The sequence below is a fragment of the Alosa pseudoharengus genome, unplaced genomic scaffold (assembly GCF_046254945.1).
Source record: "Alosa pseudoharengus isolate Yale_2024_CS ecotype anadromous, Long Island Sound unplaced genomic scaffold, YU_APseudo_1.1 YU_APseudo_1.1_scf_7, whole genome shotgun sequence".
NCBI lineage: Eukaryota > Metazoa > Chordata > Actinopteri > Clupeiformes > Clupeidae > Alosa > Alosa pseudoharengus.
The window spans coordinates 41,748,015-41,774,632 of NW_027468859.1; the positions used below are offsets into that span (position 1 = coordinate 41,748,015).

The following is a 26,618-nucleotide window of genomic DNA, read 5'->3' on the forward strand; positions in this document are numbered from 1 at the left end:
AATGTCTGCATGTGTGTCTGTCTCTGTGTGTATGGGTCAATGACGGATAAGGTTTTTCAACAGGCCAAATTTAAAATTCTAAAAATAAGAATTTCTGTTTCAATTGTTCAAACATTAAGAATGTTGGGTATATGAAAATCCATATTAAAATTTCAAGTAATGTGATTTTAGTGTTTTTTCATGAGAATGAATTGGTTGCGGCCTTAAAAAATGTCATGTGGTGCGACCATAGATTATCTTTAAATTAAATGTATTTCCTTAACATGCTTAAAAGTTTGTTTACAAGTTCTTAATAATATGAACTGTTTAGAAACAAAGTATTTACATTTCTTTACTTTTTGTGAATATTGGACTGATATTTTTGTTCTATTCTGTCATTGTCACCTTATAAAATACATTTAGAACCCTTATTTTTCCTGTAAGTTTTATAAAACTGATGGAAAAGTCTGAAAAATAGCATTGACTTAAACATACTATATGACTGATTAATAATTTAACCACAGAAATTTTATTTTTCATTTTGAATTTAACACCGTTATTGCTATTATTGGTTGCACCACATGATTAGTGGTCGCACCAAATGACTCAAGGATCTCATATTGTTAAAAATATAAGTAGAGAGTTCAAAGAACTGTTATATTTTCATTTCATGAGGGTAATATAGTGCTTGCAAAGCAAAAAAAAACAATTAAATAAAAAATAAGTTTTACACAAAGTAAAAGATTTTTAAGTTGCTAATGATGTTGAACATGTCCATATATTGGTAAAGGTATAAAAAGATAAGCTTTGTGAGGGCATTTGAAATATAGAAGGTGATGAAAACAAACACACATAGAAAGAAACAAATAAGTGTAGACAGCTTAAGGGAGAAAAGGAGGTAAAAGCGTGTGAGAGATCGAGGGGATAAACAGAAGAAATTCAGGACGTAAAGTGAATGGGATTTAGCAGATGATTTTAAGAGATGGGGCAGGAGAAGATATTAAGATAGACAAAAGTGCAGGGTTGGATGGAAAGGAAGAGATATTAAAAGATAGACAGACAGACAGACTAACAATGGCAGAATGAAAGCTTTTTTGAGTAAAAGAGTGAGACATAGAAGTTAGGCTAACTAGATGGGGAGGCTAGAAGACAGACAGATGATGGATAAAGATAGATAGATAGTATGATAGATAGGTAGTGTGATAGATTAATAGTGTGATAGATAGCATGATTGTGTGATAGATAGTGATCTGTGATTGATAGTGTGTTAGTGGGATAGTTAGCGTGATAGATATATTGTGATAGATACAGCGATGAAGAGAGTAATAGGCCTAGTGTTTAACAGATAGAGATAGAGAGAGAGAGTGAGTGTGTGTCTGTGTGTATGTGTGTGTGTGAGAGAGAGAGAGAGAGAGAGAGATTGTGTGTATGTGTGTGTGTGTGTGAGAGAGAGAGAGAGAGAGAGGAGAGAGAGAGAGAGAGAGAGAGAGAGAGAGAGAGAGAGAGAGAGTGAGTGATACAGAAATGAAATGGGGAAGTTTTCAGAGCAAACAAACTTAAACAAAAAAAGATGATTAAACAAATGTGATGATGTTGCCCAATCATCACTAATAATATAACAAATAAAAAAAATAAAATAATGTGAAACAAAAATAATGGTAATAAAATCCTATATTACAGTGTTAACGCCCCTCCCCGCCACATACATAGTGATAGCCTATTTTTATGATGTTGATAATAAGTGAAATATATCTTTCTTGCTGAACAGAACACAGTGGGAGGGATAAATGATTAATAAATGTACATTTACCAAAGTAAACTTACATGTAAAATGATTTTTATTTACATTTTTGTCATTATAATGTACCAAGAGTAAATGTAAACGTTTTTTTCTGATATCTTTGAAAATGTACTCTGAATGTATACAAATTGATTCCATATAACACTAAAATAAATTGCATAGGCATATAAATCCTAAATTAAATGTAAAACCACACAAAAAAGCATTTTGTAATAGTCGCACCACATGACATTTTCAACTTGAGATCAAATTTACAGGCACAAAATTGACCACCTACTCATAACAAACTTGATTCCTCTAAAAGGTCACTAATTCATTTCTAATCAAAAAATAAATTTGAACAAATAAATTAATATTTATTGTATTGTTGAGGTCATACCACATGACGTCCAAATTTGGCAACTTCTTGCCAGCTGTTATTTAAGCTATTTTTTTTCCAAATATAAGAGATAATTACAAACTTGTTTGCTGCCCCAATGGGTGCCTGGCAAACTAGTTTATGAATGCAACTTAAGATCTTTGAATTAATTTTAAAATAAAAGTCTCAAAATGGCAGTTTCTTGATGGTTGCACCAGATGATATTTGATTAAGTTGACATCTTCGGACAAAGTTTGTTTGTATAATAGGATGGACATAAAAATAAAAAATGCTGTGTCATTTTCTACAGAGCTACAAAACACTTTTGAAAAAATGCCAGATAGAGCAGAAAGCACATTTGAATAGATTCAGTGTAATTTTAAAGAAGTTTCCCGAACAGCAGTCATGGTCGGACAGTCGCACCACATGATATTTTGATACTTCACATAAGAGAAAAATTAAAAATACCTAAAGATTTTTCAAAAGGTAAAGTGGTTACAAATATGGGAGTGCTCCCACATATGGTGTGTCTTCAGGCATTCAAACCTTTTATAAACTTAAAAAATGCTGTTGGACAGAAAATCTAGACGTCACGTCATTGACCCGTATGCATGTGTGTGTCTCTCACGATGTGTGTGTACCAGAGGTGGGAGTAAGTCACACATGTGCAAGTCACAAGCAAGTCTCAAGTCTTAACCTTCAAGTCTCAAGCAAGTCCAAGTCATTTTTTATGACAGTCAAGCAAGTCAAGTCAAGTCATAGCTTGGGTCAAGCAAGTCAAGTCAAGTCATAGCTTGGGTCAAGCAAGTCAAGTCAAGTCATAGCTTGGGTCAAGCAAGTCAAAGTCAAGTCATAGCCAAATCATTGAAATTCATGATGATTTACCCATGTTTTCATTTTAAAATAAGCTACAATAGGCTAGTTATGAACTGCTGGAGTTTTATTTGTAACAAACAAATAGACATTGCATTCATTCAAGCCACATAGCCTACATCTGAACGGTTTATAGAATAAGATGAAATGTATAGGCTACGAATAAAAATAAATGTATTTCAACTAGACCTATTATAAAATAACCTATTATTTTTTTCATTATACCTCAAATATTAGGTAGCCTAAGCTACATCAAATCATGAAAATATATTTAAACAGTTCAACTTACACCTGTCCTGACCTGTCACATCTCCAGGGAACCAATAATGTTGAAAAAGTGAACTAATCAATCAATCAAACGCTGCCACCGACGTCACTGCCAAACTTTGACAAGCGCGACAGCGCAATGGGTTTTAGGAGGGTTTAGGGCCATCAATGCTATATCATATTATACAGTACATAAGCCTAACGTGAAATAAGCTACTTTTCTATGCTGATTGCTGGCAGTTAGCTAGGCCTACTTACTGTTGTTAGCTAGGCTGTAACGTATGGAACAGGGACGTGTTTAAGAGGGAGGGAGAAAGAGAGGTGCTTACTTAGGTTACATTGGCAACATTTTCGCTATCAAGATTAAACTTAGACAAGAAAATGTTTCACTTTGCCATTTCACACATTTTAACCTAATATGGCGTTAACTAAAAAGCATAGTAGATTCAAGGCCAACTCTTAACATGCCTCAAATTTGACGTTAGGTTTCTAACACGACTAACTTCGATTGAAAATCAACGTGGTGGTGGTTATGTCGCTATTTTGCACACTTGCAGACTGCTGTGTACATATCAGTGTCTCTCTCTCTCTCTCTCTCTCTCTCTCTCTCTCTGTCTCTGTCTCTGTCTCTGTGTCTCTCTGTGTCTCTGTCTCTGTCTCTGTCTCTGTGTGTGTGCAGATCTTTCCTATGTTTGCAATGTACAGGCAGGTCAGTGTTATTGTGTGCATGCGTGAGGTGCATATTGGTGCAGGGGCCTGTACTACGAAGCGGGGTTACTGGCTTATCTGGGTAACTTCGAGAGTAACTTGATCACGTGTGGCGTAACTTCCCGATTAACCCGTACTACGAAAGGTGGATATGTTTTAACCGATAACCTGCTCGGAGCATCTCAAACCTGCTCCGAGCAGGTTGTCTCTTGGTTAACCCGAGGTTTCCGTTAACCACACCCTTTATAAGTACCACCCCTCCACTAACAATTCGAGACAATGTCGGCATACCTGGATGATCCATAGGCTCACACATAGAGCGCACAATTTTAACAAACTTGTTGAATTGAATGTCATATTCATGTACCCTGCACATAAAGGCTACACATTTCCACAGCACCAGAATCCGACCGAATGCAATGGTGTTGCATCTGAAATGTTCACAGGATTAGGCATACACTAAATCAGTCAATGGGGGCTACTTAAACATTCAATTATCCTTCTTACTGTAATATGCCCACTTCTGAATTGTGCTTCCGCAAGCTATTATTCCTCAGTAACACATTATTTGAAGAACATGTGGAAATAAAACTTTACTTTTAGGCATTTAGGCTACCCGATCTGCAATAAGTTGCCAACAGCCTTGCCTTGCTTTGTTCACTGCCGACGTATTTGATTTTTGTCGTAGAGTGGGTTTTAATTCCTCATAATTTGGCATAATAATTGTGCATTCCTCATCCGTAAAATAAGGTGATCGCGTCATCATTGAAAGTGGTGACTTGCGCTGCAACCCGCCCCTTTTATGTGAACGCGCACCAACTCCAATTAGGTTAACCCCGGCTCAACAAATCAACTTCATAATCAGCGTCGTAGTACCGATTAACACCACTTAAGATAACCAGGTTTTGTCAACCCCGGTTCAACAAAGTAACCCTGGGTTACATCTGGGTAGGTTAAGCTCCCTTCGTAGTACAGGCCCCAGATCTTTTCTATGTCTGCAATGTACAGGCAGGTCAGTGTTTATTATGTGTGTGTGTGTTTGTGATGCATGTGAATATCATCACAATAATGATATCTTACATTTTGTAAAGTTTCAAATTAATCAGTTTCAATCAATTTCTGGCACATTTCCTGCTTGGCCAGATGGTGGCGCTATGCTAGGCATGTGAATTACACAAATATCATCACAATAATGATATCCAATATTTTATAAAGTTTCAGATCAATCGCTTAAGGCAGCGGTCCCCAACCACCGGGCCGACATTCCTAACCGGGCCGTAGCCTACGACATGAGTTTAAAAAAAAAAATGCATGCAAACTAAACTAAATTTAATTCGCAATAATGTCACGTTTTTACATGGCATAGGCCTATATGCAGTTGTTTGATTGCACGCATGTTTGCATTTTGCAAGGTCTATTTTCTTACGTCTGTCTGTCCCGCCTTCAACACTTACTTATTGCCTTCAGCGCTGCGCAGCCTCAGGTCAGCTCACTTCATTTGATCAGTTCTTGGCGAACGGTAGTGTCACACGAAGTTAACTAAACTGCTAGAATGAGCAACAACAAAAAACAAGCATCTTTAGCAGGTCACTGGTGTACTGGCCAGAGTGTTTGAGTTGCGAGAGCCGCTGCAGAGATTTCTTACAGAAAAAAAGTCACCGTTAGCTGCACATTTTAGTGATGAGGACTGGGTGTCAAAACTCGCTTACCTGTGTGACATATTCGGGTTGCTTAATGACCTGAACCTGTCACTCCAGGGGAGAATGACGACTGTCTTTAAACTGGCAGATAAAGTCGCTGCATTTAAAGCCAAGCTTGATTTGTGGGGACGACGAGTGGACCGTGTATTTGATATGTTCCAAACAGTAGTGGGTTTTGGGAGAGACTGAGGCAGGGCCCTTTCTCTCGCAGCTGGTGCGCAATCACCTTGTTGCGCTTTCAAATGAGTTTGAGCGTTACTTCCCATCCTCCAAAGATCCACGGCAAACCAATGAGTGGGTCCGCAACCCATTTGTCAATATCCCAAATAGTCCTAACTTGTCAGCGCAGGAGGAAGAGCAGTTGATCGAAATTGCTTAAGAGTGTGTATAAGGAAACCTCTGGCGGGATTTTGGATCAAAACCAAAGCAGAATATCCCGAGATAGCCGTAAAAGCGCTGAAAACGTTTCCCACCACGTATCTACCGGTATGCGAGGCCGGGTTTTCGGCAATGACTGCAACTAAGACCAAATTGCGCAATCGACTGGACATTTCAAACACACTGAGGGTGTCACTGTCTTCCATCACCCCCAGATGGAAGCTTCTTGTTGCAGGGAAACAAGCAGGGCTCCCACTGATTATATTCGTAATGCACGTTTTGTTCCCATATTTTGTTAAGCATGTTCACACTTATAGATGTAGCTTCAAGTTATTCAATATTCATAGTTCATATTGTTCAATTTTCACTTCTTCAAGTTCACGTTTTTCACAAGAGATCGTTACCTTCACTGTTCATACATAACTGGAGCTAGTTCTTTTCAAGTAATGCATGCACAACACATATGGAACATGAAACCCCTGAACCCCCAACCCAACCCCCCCCGGTCCGTGAAAAAAAAATAGGAATCAAACCGGTCCATGGTACATAAAAGGTTGGGGCTTAAGGCATTGTCCATTTCTGGCACATTTCCTGCTTGGCCAGGTGGTGGCGCTATGTCAGGCAGGCCCATTGGGTGTCTGGATATCATCATAATCATAATATCTATTAAACTGAGAAGTTTCAGACCATTCATTCAATGCACTGTGTCTTGACACATTTCCTGTTTATGTGGTGAGATTAAAATCATAATATAGAGTGTGCAAGTGACGCCACTTCCACTTGCCTCCATGGGACCTATCTTTCAAAAAATTTTGAACGCCAGTCTATGGCGAAAAATAAATGATTTTCTGGTCCCGGTTGACTTGTGCCTTGAATTACCCATATGATGTTTGTCAATTTTAAAGACAAATTTTCATGTAAAGACATTTGCAGTTTGTTTCGTAACTATTGAATTACAACATTGTGAAAGATCGTAATTCCAACGACTACAAACCCATCAGTCGCGCTAGTGACGTTAGCTCATTCACAGCCACACTAGATGTACAAGCATACCAGCAACAGGTCTTAATTGGGCTTTCCTTGCCGATGAAAATACCATGAGTCAGAGGATTAAACACATCAGGTAAGTTGTATTCGTCCATAGACTGTACATTACATACTGTTAAGTGACAGCAGGCAGCAAGATGCAACCGTTAACTAGCATAACAGCTATCAGCTAGCTTCTAATCTTATCGTTTCATTACGTTGGTGACGTACATCGTTCGAGACGAGAGATGTAGTCCACTGAGCGGATTGGTACAAAACCAACATAACTTTTGAAGTCTATCGAACAACAGTACTTTCTTGACGTGAAAATTTATCTTTTAAATTCACACACATCATATGTGAAATTCGTGGCACAATTCAAACTGGACCAAAAAATAATTGTTATCTCTCCATTAACTCTCGTTCATATTTTTTTTAAAGACAGGTCCCTTGTAGCGGAAGTAAAACGGAAGTCACTGGCACACTCTATTACAACATATGAAAAATCCCTTCACAATTTAACATCAGCGACATCGTGGCATAATGCTTGTTAGGTCTGTCAGCAGTTTTGTCAGGAGCCCAGCTCATCCCTTTGAATTTCGCTGACATCACAGAGGCTTTGTGTCGCGTGTGTGTGTGTAAGGCCATTGTTACTACTTTTAGACCAATAAACCTAGAAGTACTTCTAAGAGGACAGACCTACAGTTTGACTACAGGACTAACACGCTAATGCATTTCTGCTGCAGTAGGTTTTTGGATGGTATTATAGAATGCATTTCTCTGAGAAAACATAGTTCGCCACACATAGAACATGAAAGTTTCAGCTAATGCATAGAAACATATTACTTGCTGACTTTCACTTTCAGTCTAGTTCCACTGTGATAGCGAACGAACAAGGTCTACTCAAAGAATGATTATGAAAGATGTGAATCATGCACAAAAACGGTTGTCAGTATATTTTTGCTGTTGTCAGAACAGTCAGAACAGTGGGAAGGCATATTCATTTTAATGGAACTTCATGCAGCATTCTGAAGCAGCATATAATATAATAAGTTATGAAAAGCATTGTTTAGTTTTAGCAATCATGCAATATGTAGCTTATAGCACTGATGGCAGCCAAGAAAATATACTCGCTCCCCCGTTGTTAGGCTTAGGCCATCATTAGTTTGAATTTGCACCTACACTTACAAATCTATTCTACGGGTATGGATCGGTTTTACAGCTACAAATTATCCTACAGTTACAGAAATGCATTAGTCACTGTAGGATTTGTATCTGTAAAGCAAATTTGTATCCAATGTTTTTTGACTAACTGGGTAACACCAAAGGGCATAAATATCAATTATTTCAAGGTGTTGCCTTTAACCTACTAGAATTAACATAGAGAAGCGTCATATAGTACAACTGTAATATTGTATACAGCCTAAACGCAGCACTTAACAAGATTTGCTCTCGGGGTCCCCAGAGAAGCGCAATGATAAACTAACTAAATATGCGACTTTTGCAACAAAGTATGAACATAACTGTTATAATATAGAAGGAATAGGAACAGTAGTCTGTAGAAAGAGATCTCAAAATTCCTGTAGTATAGCAGCTCCTTTCCATTTAAATTTTGGAGGGGGGAGGGGATGGCAGTGTTCCTACCCGAACACACAAAGTTGCTAGGTCGGTGATCGTCTATAGACAATCACACTCAGACAATCGAAGTGCCGTTCGTCACGTTATGAGGTTATGTGCCATCAAAATGATTTTGGAAATGTTATGTTAAGGTAAATAAACTGTTAAGGGTGCTTTAAACTAGGCTATGTTGTCCAAAAATAATTAAATGAAAAATAATTTCTTCATTTCACACACACACAAAAAAAATCCATCAATGATGAAAATATTTGTGAACATGACCTGATACAAAAATGGAACACAAGATTACATAAAAAATAGGCCTATGAAAAATCCTAAACAAAAAAGAAAAACAGAGAAGCATGACTTGCCTGCGTACCCGTAACCTACTCATGGTGCAGCCCTATCAGAAAATGTGAATGGCATCGGATGCATTCTGATGTAGTCTTCGGGGATTGATTGATTGATTGATGGATAGATAACCACTTTGTCTTTGACCTAACAGGTAAGGATGCCAAGCAAATTTCAGAGTGGGGACACTGTGATGGGTCGTTGGCCTGGCAGTAGTCTCTACTATGAGGTGAAAGTACTGAGCCATGATACAGATACTCAGCTGTACACAGTCATCTACAAAGATGGCACAGAGTTGGAGCTGAAGGAGAGTGATATCAAGGTATGATGAACAGAGCTTTCATGACCTACTGTCAGGATCAAAAACAAAATGTATTTAATGTAATTGTGAGTAATTGATTTACTTTATCTGTTGTGTAGAGCTACGCCTCGTTCCGGCAGATATCTGGACGCTCTCGCTCTCGCTCTCCAGCGCGGCGTCGTAGCCGCTCTCGCTCACCAGCCAGAACTTCACGCCGGTCCTCATCTCGTACCTCTTCACGCACCACTGAGGGGAAAAAAGACAAACTGAAGGAGGTGTTGGAAGTCCGACTCACCCCTGTGGTAAGATATTCAAAGCATTTAATTAAAGTGTATGTATGGTATCTTTACTAAATGTGGTCATTAAAATTTAATCAATTGTGCTCGCCACTCACAGGGCCCTATCGTGGCCGTCTAAAATGCATGGTCACTTTTCAAAAGCTTATTTAAAGGTAAACTATGCAGTATTGGCAGTTTCCTTACTATTTTCTCGGTTTTTGCTTCTTTTTCACTGGCTCTGTCATGATGAATGTCTGAGAAACTCCATTGCTACCTTTTTCTAGCCGGTGCCTGGCGTGTATGTGTATTTGAATGCAGTAAAGCAATTTGTTACACTCGTTATACTTCCTGACACTGAGGCCGTCGGCCCGCCGGTCCACAGTTGCAAGGGTGGTTTTTCCGCTCACAGGCGCTAGGGGGAAGCGAGACGGCATCCATTCAACCCGAAAAAAGTCATATAACCATTCCAATGACTCTGAAGCTGTTAAATGAAGGTACATTAAGCTAAAAAACTTGCATATTAAGCTAAAAAACCTGCATAGTGTGCCTTTAAATTTAGTGGGATGTCCAGTCCACATTGGGGGTGTTTTCGTTATCAGACATCGGGCGGCTGACGCAACAAGCCGTTCTTAGGTTTCTTAAACAGTCATGGGTGTGTTTTGGGTGTAACATCATTTAAACCGATGAGAATGGCATAACAGTGCGTGGCTCAATTTTAAAATGCTCATCGGTATTTTCATAGTCAGCGGGCATTTGAAGGAATCACGCGAGACCGTATGGAACAGTTATTCCACTAAACCTTGCTTTACTAAAACCATAGCTTGCACGCATTTGCACTCGTCTATTACTTGAACTCATTGACAAAGTGAAACTAACTTCACTGTGGTGTCAGTCAACGACAAAAGTTATACACAGATGGGTTACCATTGAAAATATAGGCTGGAAAAAGCAATACTTACCCCAATAATATTCGAATGACTGAATAAAAAACAGGTTATCCCGCAGAGGAGTTGCTTACATCTCGTGACGGTGCGTCTTCAGCTGTGCTTTATATTTGCCTCTGTCATTACCAATTTGGAAATGATGGTGAATAACCGCTCATTATGAGATGTATTTCTTAATATCTTTATTCTAATTATGTTTCCCATTGAAATTGTGTAATTTGTAATGTTTTGCATGGATGGTGGAGGATAGAAGGTGCGTTGTGCACCCGCCCCTCGCCCCTATCACTGTTGATCATGCACTCCTTAAAAAATAACATATAACAACTCGCCATGGACTTCTGACCAGGTTTCTCTTGGTCAGTGGCGTAATGCGTTTTAGGTAGTGTAAGAGAGCGATTTTTAGACAATGCGTCAGATCACTCCCTATGTTATGAATTGCCACACCCCATGGTGCATTGTTTAAAAACGAGACATGCAAAATATGAAATATAAACTTTTGACCTTTCCCAGGCCAAATGTAGCTATTTGCAACAAATCTGAAAGTGGACCTAGCAAAATATTTTGACCTGCTCAGTGATTGGTGTTTAATTTGTTTGTTTTCTGTGTAGCATATAGATCATAATTCTTGATAATTAGCGCCCAAACAAGCGAGATCTAGGCCTAGACTGACACAGCGCACCTATTGCTGAGACCTGCCCCTTTAGTTGGAATATGTGATCATTGCCGCCTCAGTAGACACGAGAGGAGCAGAAAGACACGAACATAACATGAGGGGTAGATGTATTTCTTTACAAAAGAAATATCAAATAATAATGGATTGAAAATAGGTACTAATAAACCAGACATGCTAGAATAGAGACCAGAGAATAGACATCCAGTCCCTTTCCATCAACACCAGTTATTTTCATAGATAAGGATTAGGCTTTAAAACAGATTGTCAACATTGACAGTACCCTCCAGAATTATTGACACCTCTGCTAAAAGTTGACTAAAAACCGGTATAAAAAACAATCTGTTGGTGATTTTATTGTAATCTCACAATGAAAAAAAAGTAGGAAAAATCCAACCTTGAAGGGAAGCAAATTTATTTTGAGAAAAAGGAAAATCTCATAAAGAAATAAATATTTAACTAAAACTAAAACACCTTGCTCAGAATTATTGGCACACCTGAAAAATCTTTTATGCAAAACAGAAGCATTTTCCTATCTAATTTCAATTTATTTACGTTAATCAGAGTGCCTGTGCACTTTCAGAAGTAGTTCATGACTTTCTTTTTCACTATGGTATGAAAATAGTCACACAGAGGCTAAATCTTTTAGTCACTTTCTAACATCGGAAAGACAAGAGACACTAAATTTTAAATAAAAAGAAAGTGTGTTGACATTTGTAAGTCAGAGAATGTCTATGACAACTAGGTACTTTGTTGAAAATGCCTATATTTACAGTTAAAACAATAATTAAAAGGTTCTAATTATCTGGAAATGTGACAAACATGCTTGGACAAGGACCCATGGTTATCTTGCCCCCACGTACAGTATGGAGGATGGTAAGAGAGTTTTTGTTAAAAATATGTATTTCTTTGAGATTTTCCTTTTTCTCAAAATAAATTTGCCTCCCTTCAAGATTGGATTTTTCCTAATGTTTTTCATTGTGAGATTACAATAAATCACCAACAGATTATTTTTTATACCGGTTTTTAGTCAACTTTAGCAGAGGTGCCAATAATTCGGGAGGGTACTGTTGTTTGGTCTGTTTTTGGCTGCATACACGAAGGCCAATGTGAGCAATGTTTTTTTCCCTGGTTTGAGGTAGTACTTACGAAATTTCTTCAAGGATGGCAGGTCTGAAAATATCTTCTCCATCATCAGGTTATTCAATTAGGCTAAACATGGCCTTAACTCAAAACAGCTGGTAGGTCTACTGTTGGGACTATGTCATTTTAATATGTAAAAGTGTCAAATGCAGCCATACTTAAATTCTGCTTACTGCATGTTTATTATAATATAATATGATATTATTCAATATTCATTATTGAATCCTTCGCAGGTCACAGGTCTACCTATCAACATGTTTATTATAATATGATGATTATCAATATTGATTATGAATGCTTCGCAAGTCGCAGGTCTACCTATGTGCGTGTAATGTAAATGTCGGGTCTTGGAAATATGTCACCTTTTTCAGCCCTTCTGAGTTTGCAGGTCTGTGTGTTTGTAGTAAGAAAGCAATCGGCCCGTTGTAGCAGAAAAACTCGCTGGTGCTTACATTTCTGTAGGCTGACACATTAGGCTACAAGTTTATTCCACTTTTAACAGTAGATATCTAGCTTGCCTATGTTTTGAATTTCAAGAGAATGTCTTTTAGGCTAACTTTATCTGCGTTAGTACGCCAAAACGGGAGAGAGTGGGAGAAGCCTAAACTTTAGACACGTACAAATGGAGCTCTCAAGTTAAATATGAGGTTAAGTGTTCGGTGACTTTTCGGTGATTGTGTCTTCAGCTGTCAAATGTGACCAATCAGGGAACAATTTAATTCTGCATGGGTTTGTTTGTAGACCAAAATTTAGTATCACGTGGGTTTGTTATCATTTGCTCCGGTATAAATGTTGCCATGTGAACACAAAGGAATCCTGGAACAATGGAGTTTCACTTTTACATGTAAAGCCCTAATTTGAAAGATGGGCAGAGGATTTGTCACATACAGTGCTGTGCAGAAGTTAAGATACCCATGCTAAAGTAGTGTTAATTTCGTCAAACGAGAGGAAATATGTTCGTCAACGACCTTTTTTTCCATGACCTAGACGAGACTGCACTAATATCATGAAACACTGACTAAGACTATCTTAAAATGCATTATTGTTGATGAAAAAAGACGTGTTTTGCATGACAAATCTTAAAAACTAAGATAAAATCTCTTCATTTTCGTCTACAAAATGAGAAGACAGAATATCTAGCTGTTACGTTTTCAAAATATTCCGAATGAGTTTATGCGCAGCCAGCAGCTTTCCTGTAGGTTGGTCTATGTGCAGTTGCCACAACCCTGTGGCTGCAATACGAAACTACATGGAACAAGAACACCGGAGATTGTTTAAGATATATGTTAAAGATTATTTAAGATATAAGTTAAAGCTTCTCTCATACATGAATTAACATCCCCCACAATGTCCATACGAAAATTTTAAGCAAATAATGTCAACTATTTAACTAGTTACACTAATGATGCAAAGTAAGCAAATATGGAAAGTTAGCTAGCAAGTTAGATGGAAAGTTTGGGGAATGTGTTGCGTTTGGGTTCATAACGGCATCTAGCGTGGCGGAGTAAAACATTAATACTTGGCTTTACGATCATGACCCTGGTCTTGGTCCAGTCAAATCTTTTACTGTCTGTGGTCAAATCCCAGCCGAGCTATAACTGTAGCTCGACTTACCTGTGCATGTAGACATACTGACTGACAAAAAATCAGAATAAATAATTATAACAGACGAGTAGCCCTGTGGACACACAATATTGTTGGAAAATTGAGATGTGTGAAACACTATTTGACTGAAATGGTAATAAGAAATAATTTGTTATTAAAAAAAAAAAACTTGACTAGGATACCTTTAGTTTTCTTTTGACTAAAACTAGACTAAAATGACGAGACTTTTAGTCGACTAAAACTTGACTAACAAAATTGATTTTTGAATGACTAAGTATGACGGACTAAAAAGGACATTTTGTCACAAGACTAAGACTAAATTAAAAATAGGTGACAAAATTAACACTATAGTTGACTAAAAACATGAGGAAAAATCCAACTTTTAATTAAAATAGCCCCACATCATCACATACCCTTCACCATACTAATAGATTGGCATATGGTGCTTTCCATAAGATCATCTCTCAATGCAAATCAAACCAGCTATTGGTTATCTAGGTATGGTGAAGGATGGGGCTATTTTAATTCCAAAGGCCAAGGGAACTTTATCAGGATGCATAGTATCCTGGATCCATGAAATAACTGGCCTATAAAAAATAGAAATGTGCCTGCCTCTATGGGAATTTAACATGGGGGATCCTTATTAGTTATTAGTAGTAGTTCAGTGTTTCCCACAGAATTGGATTCAATTTGTGGCGGTAGCTGACTTGGACAAGGGGGGGGGGGGGGGGCTGTCACAGACGTTCGTGAGGGAACCCTTGCAAATTGCAATTGTAACACAGTTTAAAGGCTGCTGATGTGTGGATGCAATTCATAACGTTTTCTAAATAGTTAAAATAAAGGTTCGTATTTCTCCTTGGGACAAGCACTTTTGAATTTTGGAAAACACTTTTCCACTTCCATTTACATGATTTTGCAAACATTCAGAGTCAATAAAATGAGCCCTTCAACGAATTGACAAGCAGCTGTAAGTAGGCTAAGCATGCTAAATTTGACATCCAAACAGTAGCCTATTCTAACGTTAGCTTTAAAATACTCCTTGATTGCATAACCTAAATTAGTTTAGTCTCTTCAATGTAGCCTACTATGCTGTGATAAGACCTTAGAGTTAACTTCAATGCAGCAGTTTTGAACAAATTTGCGCAGCATGGTCACGATGCTAAGCGGATTTAATAGCAATTTAGCCAGACGTCTCCTATGCAATGCTTCTATGTGGCAACAACAATCCTTCAACAATCGTGAATATTTTGTTAAATGCACATGCAGAGGAGGGGCAGCGGGCTACGAGAGAGGGCGGGGCAAGGAAAGGCTGCGTGCGTAAAAAGCGCAGCTCAATGGCAATGCAAGGATTTGATCTTATATTTAATTTAAATTAAATTACATTAAATTAAACATAAAATATTTATATGTGGCGGCCGATTTTTATTGTGTGGCGCCTCGCCACAGATTAGTCAATGTATGGGAAACACTGTAGTTGTAGTTGGGCAATTCCATGCAAAGGTCATCCTTACCATGGAAAAAAAAAGTTGTGCATACGCAAATAGAACTGTTGTTAAAATCTTCATTTAGGTCTATATTTTATTGTTTGTAACTGATCTGATTGAATTTGATGGAGAATGACACTCTTTTTATATCATAAATATGGTGTGCAACCATACAGAAACAACTTTTTTTACATGGTAATATTATACATATTTCAAAAGTGGATAAATGGACCCAATGTTCAAACAAATTGTGTCATTTGACAAATTCCAGATTGACAAGGGAATGGTAGAGCAATGTCTATGCTCAGCTTGCCTTTAAGAGCACAACTCCTTACATTTGTAAGGCTTTTGTTTTAAGTCAGCAAGTTCCATGGCCATGTCACATCCATAACGTTTTATAGGAAAAGTCTATGCTACACATACAGTGTTGATGCGACAATGTCCATAGTGTCTGTGCAAAGCTGATTTATATCAATGTAAAGTGTGATGACCAAATTGTGCCCCTTTCTTACTTTTAAAACCTTTAATGGTGCGTTATGGATGTGACGTTATGGATGTTACATAATGTGAATTTACAAGACTGGGGACTTTATTATACCTCAAAGCCGATAAAACGTCTGTTCTGGTGGCATGTCAGTTTCAACGCATTTCAACTTAGTGTTTACAACTGACATTTCAAAGATTATTAGGTTGATCAAAACCACAGGGAGGCCTTGCCTAACCATTAGCAAAACAAACATAATATTAAAATACCTCCAGTGATTAGCCTAGCCATAGCCTATTTTCAAGTGGCCTAATAACGAAAATCTGAGCGATTATCTTCCTGTAACTGTCATACTAATGTTGTACAGTAACTGGATTATCGTGTTGGCTGGTGAAGATGGCTGACTTTGCAGCTGGAGTTAACATAGCAACCTCCTTTTGTTGCAGATCTGCTCAGCCTGCCGTTCACGTCTGCTTAACACAGTTTCATTTTAAATGTGACTCGATATGACAGCATTTGAAGTGTCAGGTCCTCTGTAGCTAATATCCACAGAGTAACATGAGTAAGGGCAGCAATAAACTAGATGTACCGCATAGCGGTACAAAATATGACCGCCTCTCAGTCCTGCATATTCTCTTCGCAAAAATAAATCACGCTTGTCAATTTGTCTCCATCTCCTACTCCTGCAACTCATGTGCATGTAAATGAGTGTGTGCATATGTGAGTTTGCTTTTGTTTATAAGAGTGTGTGTGTCTGTGTGTGTGCATGTGCGTATGCGTGCCTGTGTTTGTGTGTTTGTGTGTGTGTGTGTGTGTGTGTGTGCGTATGTGTTTGCATGCCCACATGCGTATGCGTGCCTGTGTGTTTATGTGTCTGCATTCATGTGGGTGGGTGTTTGTGCATGTGTGTGTGTGTGTGTGTGTGTGTGTGTGTGTGTGTGTGTGTGTGTGCTTGCCTGTCTGTATGTGTTTGTTTGTGTGTGTGTGTGCTTGCCTGTCTGTATGTGCGTGTGTGTGTGTGTGTGCGCGCATGTGCGTGTGTGTGCATGTGCGTGTGTGCACGTGCGCGTGCATGTACTTTATGTGTGCAAATAACTAATGAGTGGGTATGGGTTAGGTTCATGCGGGCTCTTGAGACTAACATACCATAAATATTTTGTCATCTTGGGTGCAACGGTTCAGGTAGGGCTAGTTATTTAGGGGAGTGGCCACCAAGTTTCATGTTCCCTGGTGTTTCAGTAACCCAGGAATCACTGACCAAAATTGATGATGGTAGAAGAAAAAAATTAATTTCTTTTTTATATTTTAAATGACTTGTTGTCCTGATTCTTCCTGTGGATCTTAGTGGGCACTGAGGGAGGAAAAATTACAGCGCTAGTTTTTCATGATTACCATTTCAATTGTTTCATATCAAAATTCACTACTTAATTATGTGTTTTATGTAGTTTGTCTAGGACTGGTTCAGACATGTCACATCCATAACGTGAAACCGTCACATCCATAACGTCAGTTTTTCCTACATAATGCATTACGAAAATGACGCATAGTTTCAAAAACACACTTTTTGTGTTCATTCAAGTCTCCTTCAAGGTACATATATCAGTTTCGGCAGTGTCATTTAAAATTCACAGAGTTTGTAGAAAACCTGTAATCTCTCACAAAAGTGTGTCCATTTCATGTCACATCCATAACGCTGATAAAATGCCTTGTATTCTTAGGATGAAATTGATTATATGAAATTTGAGGATTTCTCAGTATTCAGAGGACAGAGGTTGCATTAAAAGTTATGCAAATTAATTCGCTGATACTAATTTTGCCCCCACTCTAAGGCATTTTGTTTACCAATATGGTTATGCCCCCTATATTTTAAGGAATAAGATTTATTTATGATACATGGTTCATTCATAAAGAAAATTGGTGTCCTTAAAGGTTGGATTTTTTTAATTAAGGCATTTTTTATTCCTCTTTTTAGTCAACTTTTAGCATGGGTGTCTTAACTTATGCACAGCACTGTAGATCTGTTTCTCAAGGTCACCGAGTAACTTCAGCTAGGTAATACCGATTGTTTTTTTCTTATATCAATATTATGACCTTGAGAAACTGAGATCTATGTGGAAAAATTGCCGGATTACCTCTAAGATTTGCCCATCTTTCAATGAGGGCCAATCGTCTTATTATGAATGTATGTGTTTCCTCATTGTTGTTCATAGCCTTAATGTCATAATTTTCATGCCTGGGCCCATATATTCAATCCTTTCAGGTGCCTCCAACTGAAAATAATAGCAACAACCAGCATGAAAAAGAGGATACCAATGAGGTGAGCTAACAAGTTTTGAAAGTCATCACAATTTTCTTACATTAATAAAACAGCAATGTTGTTGTATAAACTGTTTTGGATCTTACGCTATTACGCTTTTCTGTTTCGGGGGCTTTTATTTTGAAAACGTTTTTTATTTTAAAACCGTTCCAACTGCGAGGTTGCAAGCAGAGCAAACATTAAACATAGAGACGTCAACATAGTGAAATTAAACAACACAGAATGATAATTTGATTGTTTCAGCACACTCCGAAGAGACCCAAGGTTAGTGTTCATGGAATATGCACTTATCAATGTGCATTTTATGCCTTACATAATTGTGGACTGTAATTAGATAATCTTTTCACTTGCTAAGTTGAGTAAGTTAGTGTTAATTGACGTGAATAAACAACAAAATACTTCCATATTGGTGATTTCAGAGTAGCAAAAGGGGCTTCAATTTTGGTCGGTTGGTTGATGTTATTTTTATTTTTTTATTTAACCTGCAGCCTAATCGTGACACCCCTAAACAGGAGTAGTTATTGTAGTTTACTGAAGAATTGTTGGACATTGAGAGTTGAACAGGTAGCTGTACAAACAGAGCTGGTTGCAGATGTGGTTTGTCTACAATAACAGGAAAGGCACAATAATAGATTGTTTCACAAATTATTTACAAATCAAAGAAGTTATAAATTATATTATACTTGCTTGTAAGTGGTCTCAGGAGGATCTTATAACAACTTCATTCCTCACAGTGGTTAGGATGTTGATGACTTTGTTTTAGTACGGTGTCTTGTGTAATTCCGCTGGATTTTCTTGTAAAAATTGATTTTTTGGCATATTTTGCTAGTATAGAGTCTAAGGAACAAGATTTTTTTTGTCTTCAAAATTTCACGATCCATTTTCACACTTAGATGACATCATCATTTATATAATGCATAATTAAGACTGGGACTACTATAACACGGGGGTCAAATGTGAGAAAATGCTGTTAAAGAGGGTATTTTGCCTAATTTGTGGGTGCTGATTCTGAATATCATATTTACTTAGCTGATTGTTTAGTTTTAAAACCTGCTAATTAGCATATGCAGCCGAAACTGGCCTCCATAGGCAACATAGAATGGGTGAATAGAGTAAAAAAAAATTAACTCCTTGATATTCTTCTGAAACTTCACTATTAGATTATTTACGTTGACAATATTTTTTTGCATTACAAGTTTTCTGAAAAATATATGTTTATAGTTGTAATATAACAATATCTAATTAATTATGCACTAATTTGCATACATTTCAATTACAGACATCTGAACATTGGATAGTTAACATTGGATGAAGTCAGGTTCAGGTCTGCCTTTAGAACTTTTTCTGGGTTCTCTCATGTCTATCTTAGTCTAATTCACAAGACCAGAGACACCCAAGGATCTCATGTATAAACGTTAACACTTTTGGTTAACTGTGATTACAAAGAACTTTCCTGAATACATGCTGGTTTGTAATCTATACATAACTTACTTCACTCTAAATAACAGAACATCTTCCAAACTAAATTAACTATTTACAAATATGCAAGTGAACTGCTAAACTTTTCAGAACAAGAAACACTTTTCAGAACAAGAAAAACATTTCAGAACAAGAATCATGGACTGAGTCATTCTTAGTATTCTTGGCAATTTCTCCTTTATACAACAGAGTTAATACTCACTCATCTTCCTCACTTTCATCAACATCACTCCCATCATTTCTGACCTCCTCCTGGTTTTTACAGTCTACACAAGTGCAGGCTGATGTGCATGGCAGTCCATTTCGAGTACAGGAACACACATTTTTTTCACACTTACTCTTTAGGCAGCCACACTTCACAAAAGCCAGAAGCTCTCGAGGTGCTGGGTCATTTAAGCAATAAACTGGCACAAACAAATCTCCCTCCAAGTGCCACCCATGATCTACAGGAGAAGGCAGCTTGAGCTTTGCTTTAGTGCAGGACTTCCATACATGAGTCAAATAGTTTGTCCGGGATACATGAGGATGAAAGGCAGCTGGTGAAGGTGGAAGCTCTTCCCCTTCTTTTCCTTTTCGAAACAGCTCCCACCGGAGGTCTTTTAAAGTAGCTGCATTTTTTGCTGATGTTCCATATGCCATGCACACAAACTTCTCCAAACAATTCACCACATCTGCAGATACTGGTTCTAAAGATGACCCCAAAGCCTGCAGACTCTCAAGAATGGGGTCTCCCTCATCGAGTAGCAGAAATAGCTGTGTCCATTTCTTTTTGCTAATTCCGGCAAACTTTCCACCCCAATCTGCACCAGTAAATGCATGGAAGGCAGGGAATGCTTTTGCATGATTGGATCCAAGGTCTTTAGCACTTTCACCAATGTTGTTTTTCCCCTCCCAGCATGCAAAAACAGCTGACATGGTTAAAGAAAGCTGTAGATGAAGACAAGCAGCACATACACGTCAGTGTCCACCGAGTGCACATGAATTTTGCAACCAGGGTGTGATGAGGCAGCATAAAGACAGTGTAATGGAATCAATGTATCTGCCTCTTCATGGTCATGTCCTTGCATTTCCACAGGGATTGCATCTGCCAAATTTGACCTTACCTCTGTGCCAGCTGCACAAACAAGCAATTGACCAGTGTTTGAATGAGTGTCTTTTCTTAAGGCCTGCAATTCAACCATACCATCTATGACAATGACTGAAAAGTCTGTTGGTACTGAGGCATCTTCTTTATGCATCCTCTGTGTTGCATTCATCAGTTCTGATTTGTCTGTTGGAATATAGATTAAGCCATCCGATGTAAACAGGGACCTGGGGTAAGCTGATAGCTCATATTCACCGACTACTTCTCTCATGTTCACCAAATTTGGCCGAACCTCCATAATTAAAAGAAAGCGTGTTAGCAAGGCACGTTCTCTACTAAGTTCTGTCAATTTTTGCCCGTGCTTGTCCTGTGCCTTCTTGGGAGTGGATCCAAACATCTTAAGTTGTAACTTTTTTTATAGGATCCCATAGGGATCCTTGTTAGGTGGTGAGCAGCCTGGCTGTTACAAACTCATGGTATGCAGCTTCACCTTTGGAATCTCTTTCTAAAATATCCTTCTCTGTGCTATGGGGAATCGCTTGATTAGAAACAAAGTTTCTAAGGGTACGTCTACACGAAGTGTAACCGGCTAAATGTGCTGTAGTGCATATGCCAGACCAGTCGATGTCGCCGCTGTGCAGAAGCTTCACATTTAATTCGCGTGAATTGCGTAGAAGAAAACATTATTGAAACAGTTTGTTAAGCATGAAATAAGGAGACTATAGAAAATTCGGTTTTCAATTCAACTGTTAAACTAATAAAGTTCATTTTCAAGGTATGTGACTGCTATGTGGAATTTCAAATGCTTAGCCTACGCATTGCATTAGGTCTGAGCACCACTGGAGAAAACACTAACATGCAGTAGGCTAATGTTTAACTAAGTTAAGCTAACGTGTTCTTCTAACTTAGCCACTAAAGGCTGATGGGCTACATTGTGCACAGAAATCATGACTGGAAAGAAAAACATTTTAATATGATAAATAAATGGTTTGGTTTGTTTTGAAAAGCAGCGTGTCAGGTCGAGTGCCGTGGCTGAGTTGAGAGGTGGGGCTATGTTGTCATAAAATTGCCGGCTTCACACCTACAGGCGTCTACATGGCGAAAGTTAGCCGGCGGTTTCAAAAATTCCCACTTCGGAAGCTGGTTTCAAAAACTATCGGTTTCAGTCTCCTAAACTGCCGGCGTCGTGTACACGTAAAGCGTAACCGTTAACAAAACCTCACCGGTTTCACAAACACGTGTAAACAGCACCTAAGTCTCTCATTACTCCCAGAGAATGGCTTTTCAAAATGTGTGAGGATTCCATCACAGAGCTTCTGAACATTCCTGAATATGCGCTCCTTGTAAGCTGGTTGTAGTTGGTAGTGGATTCGCTTTTCTGCGTTCAACTTCTGTGAAGTACTCCAGAAGTCATCAACTATTTGCAATATTTCTGGAGAAGCGAGCAGGAAACGTGATGATGCGTTTTCATCCTGAGTTAACCCTTAGAACCCTAACCTGTTTTTAGGGCATTTTCACTACCGTTATTCATAAGGATTTATTCTGGTCATTGTAAGTGCCACACACACATATTCTATATTGTTTTTTTCAGCAGAGTCTAGGCTATCTGCAGATCATTTCATGTATTAGTACTAGCATTGATTTTATTTCGATTTTTAAAGAATTAAAATATAAAAAGCGAATTATAAAAATTTGTGTATTTTGACATGTATCTCACCACAGCAAGCTCATAGCTCTACATGCATTTCATGCGTGTGTAGGGCAGACTGTCCTGAATCGGACAATATAATTGCCATGTTGGAGGGATACTCTGGGGCTGAGCAATTTACAGAAATATGTCGTGTGTGATTTACGTCAATATATGCCATTTTTTATTTAGTGATGAAAAATGACCTTTCTGCGATCCATATCTGTGACACGAACTGATCTGACCTGACTTGACGACCCGAGTTTGCGTGTTAGCCTGTGTGTATGCACTCATAATGATTCTCAACTTTTTACTGCATTGCCATGAACAAAGTAAAGGCAAAAAGTGTTTTTTGTTGAACAAATTGGGATGCAATGTGAGCCTTGAATTGGATGCCATGCAGGAATTTGTTAGAATGTCAAAACCGGATTATGAATAGAGAAACACACGATAGCATTGGATTATAAACATGCTTTGCCACAAAAACAGACAAAAACGTGGGATAAGTCCAGCTATATGAAGTTATTATTTTGCTGTCACTTCGTCTGTTTTATAACCCAGAAGGATGTACTTGGTATCAAATGATAGCTCGGATAGATATGCCACAAATGTCTTTCATCTGACATTCGTGGCATATCTATCCGATCACGGGTCCGCGAGTAATTCAAACGAGAGTAATGGGTGTGCAGCGTTGGTTTGTGTACATGACGTTATTATTTTGCAGCCACTTCGTCTGTTTTTATAAGCTAGAAGGATCGATATACATTCGCGGGTAATTGAAACGAGATTAATGGGTAAGTATAGACTTTGAATATGATGCAATTTGATATGATTTTTTTTTTAATTTTCATACAGACAAGTGTGTAGTCTCTTTGGAAAGCTCCACTTCTGCTCTGCCATGCAATAAAGGTTTCATCTCGCTGCGATGAACAGTTCCGGAGCAATGTAACAGAGAAGAAAGGGTGTGTTTTTTTTTACTCACTTTGCGTCAATCGGGTTCTAAGGGTTAAGCCAGTAATTCCACCAGAAACCTTTAGCCGTCTGATTTCCTGTTCTAATGCATGGTCAATTCCAAGGCCGCAAAATGGAATGACTGTTTTGAAGACAGACATTGCATCATTCTGCAAAGCTGTCCATGAAAAAGGATCTTCATCTTTCATAGCCATCATGTCACCAAGATAATAGGAAGAGAATCGGGCATACCTGTACAGATCATGGGCAAAAAAGTATTTTGCCATTTGATCCAGATGCAGTGGCCAATTAGCTGTTCTGCTTGCCCTAATGAATTGCAATATATTCTTAACTTGTTTCATGTAGCTGTGTAAAAAAATTGCTTGTGGTGATGTGCCAGTATCACCTATAAGATTTCTGATAACCTCACAATAAGCTATCCTCTGATGAATGGTTAAGAGGTCTTGGGATTTGTCTGATGGATCAGTTGATCCCATCAAGTTTATCTCCTGCCCAACTGATTGCATCAGGGGAGAAACATTCTCATCAGTGTCTGCCAGTGACTGTATAAGCACATTTTTCAAAGCTAGATATGTGACTATGTGAGCCTCCAGGGCCCGTTTATAGTGTTTCCCGCTGAGCACCTGTCGAACTGTGGCAGGTCCATACAGTCCTTTTTCAATCCATATCTGCTCCAAGCCAGACCCTTCAATGAATCTCGCTAGGTTTTTCAATGCTGCAAATATAGTGTGTAGTTCACCCATGCGCAGTATCACAGTATCAGTTTATCATGACATTTTGCAGATTCCCTTAACTTAACTGCTCGCTCGTACAAGTCCAAATCCAAATATCATTGGTATCCATGGTCAATTTCAATGCTGTGTATAGCTTCTATAGCAATTCCAATGGAAACCTGCACAGAAGCTCTGTTCCTTGTTGCAGAAGCTAGCAAAACGCAGCAATTGAAATTGACCATGGTGCTTGTCTTTTTAGCATGACATAATATTAGAGCCCGACCGATTTATCGGCGAGCCGATATTATCGGCCGATATTAGGCATTTTCCAAACTATCGGTATCGGCATTTATAATGGCCGATAAATGAATATTTTAAAAATAAAATAAAAACGGACGAAACACCCTTCAACCATGTCATGAGTGTTGGCGTTGTATAGTTTGTCCACCAGAGGGCACTCTACACCGTCCCTGCTGGCAACACTCGTGTACACATCCTGCAACCTGCTGATCCAGCCAGAGTCGGGCAGAGAGAACTAGTTATCCGCGAGTGAGATCATCAGTTAAGTGTATTCATGGTGATTTGGTCACGAGACATACATTGCTTGAATAACAATTAAAAGAACATCCCCATCAGTTCTCTTAACTCAAATAAGCATGACAAAATTCGTGAAAACAATGTCCAGTTTTGCTGCTGTTAAATAAGCCGAGAGTGAAGCGGAATTAGCTAGTAATTACGTTACGTTGTTACAGTGTAGTTGACTGTCTGTCCTTTTAACTTTTGACAATGTGACTGAAGATGTATTTCTTTAATAGCGTGACAGTTATAGCAGTGAGACGTATCATCTCTCCCCGACGCCAAGTGTGCGTTTCAGACTGTCGTTCAGCCGCAGCATTAACAAGTTACATAATGGATTTAGATCACTAAATAGTAGGTTTTAGAAGGCAGGCAGCAACTGATGATTGAAAATGGTTTGATGTAGCTTGATGGAAATAATTTTAAAAGTGCAGGTAAAGGGATAAGCAAGCTGACATTGTAATTATAAGGTAGCTTATAAGGCAATATAGGGACTAATTATTACACACGCACACGCAAACATTTAGGAGTGACCTTTATCTTGTTTAATGATAATACAAATGATGATGATAGTAATAATGTCATCATTAATTTTTTTGTAATTAAGTCTTAGTTCAAAGTTATATTTATGAAGCTTACCAAGTCTTTTAATACTGGTAACTTTGATTTGGTTGTTGTTGTTATTGTGTTTTTGTTCAAAAGACTAAGTTTCATATCTTAAGTTTCTATTTTTATAAATTTTATTTATCAGAACTTTAATATATTTTGATGTTCCTCTGTTCCACTGTGACAATATTATTTAAAAAGAAATAACTAATGTTAGGGAAATCTGTTAATGTTTTGTTGCGCGTTTCTGAAAAAAAATATATATATATCGGCCGGAATATCGGATTTTTAAATCAACAAATATTTGTATCCGTATCGGCCTTCAAAATCCTTTATCGGTCGGGCTCTAAATAATATATTACTGACTGTATTCACAGAGTTTGGACAAGGTGTGAACTTTGAATTCTTGTCAGAACACTTCAACTCTTTGTCACAAATGAAGCATGAAGCAAGTTCCTTGGCCATGTCTCTTCAAGCCAGCCTCAGCAATTAAGCTAGCAAATCAAGCTAGCAAAGCAATCCTTCTAACAACTTACTGTGTGTGCTCTTCAGAGTGCGCTGTGTGTGCTCTTCAGTGTGTGCTGTGTAGCTCTGTTGTTACATGTGAGATGCCTGTACTCTTATAGGTTATTTCCAAGACAATTATCTTAAGGTAGACAATAGAATGACATGGCAGGTCAAGGAAAGCAAAGATTAAGAAATCGTTTTTGACATAGGAAGGAGGTGTTTACACTTTTCAGGCACTCAAAGTTAGAAAACTATGGATATTGTTTTTTTTTATTGATATATTCTACTATATTATAGAACCAACAACCTTTCTACATTAACTGGGGGATTTGTGTGCAGAAAGTGGAATTAATTGTCAAAAAAAATTAAAGAAAATGTGAAAATCACTTTTTGGTCTAGATATAATCGCTTATTTTAGAACATACAGAAAAAAACACTAAAGATGGATCGTGAAAATTTGAAGACAAAACAAATATTGTTCCTTAGACTCTATACTAGCAAAATATGCAAAAAAATCTATTTTTACACGAACATCCAGCGGGACCCTATTTTCCAAACACAGCGTACTGTACGGCTACTGGGAAATGATCAAAGTATAAAGTTATATTGCAGACTTCTAGACTTGCAGACTTTTGGAGGTTAGGATGCTTCTGTAGTAAACACACAAATGAAAACTAAATGGAGTGTTGACTGCAGTTCTCTCTCGAATC

General features: G+C 38.1%; 1 protein-coding gene across 1 annotated transcript in view; it reads left to right on the top strand.

Moving 5' to 3' along the window:
* Positions 1-26,618, top strand: part of lbr (lamin B receptor) — a 60,886-nt gene that overhangs the window by 3,743 nt on the left and 30,525 nt on the right. The window contains exons 2-4 of the mRNA XM_076273311.1: positions 9,213-9,380; positions 9,479-9,661; positions 18,228-18,284. Of these exons, the coding sequence (XP_076129426.1) occupies positions 9,219-9,380; positions 9,479-9,661; positions 18,228-18,284 (402 nt within the window). The 5' untranslated portion in view covers positions 9,213-9,218. The remainder of the gene's footprint in view (positions 1-9,212; positions 9,381-9,478; positions 9,662-18,227; positions 18,285-26,618) is intronic.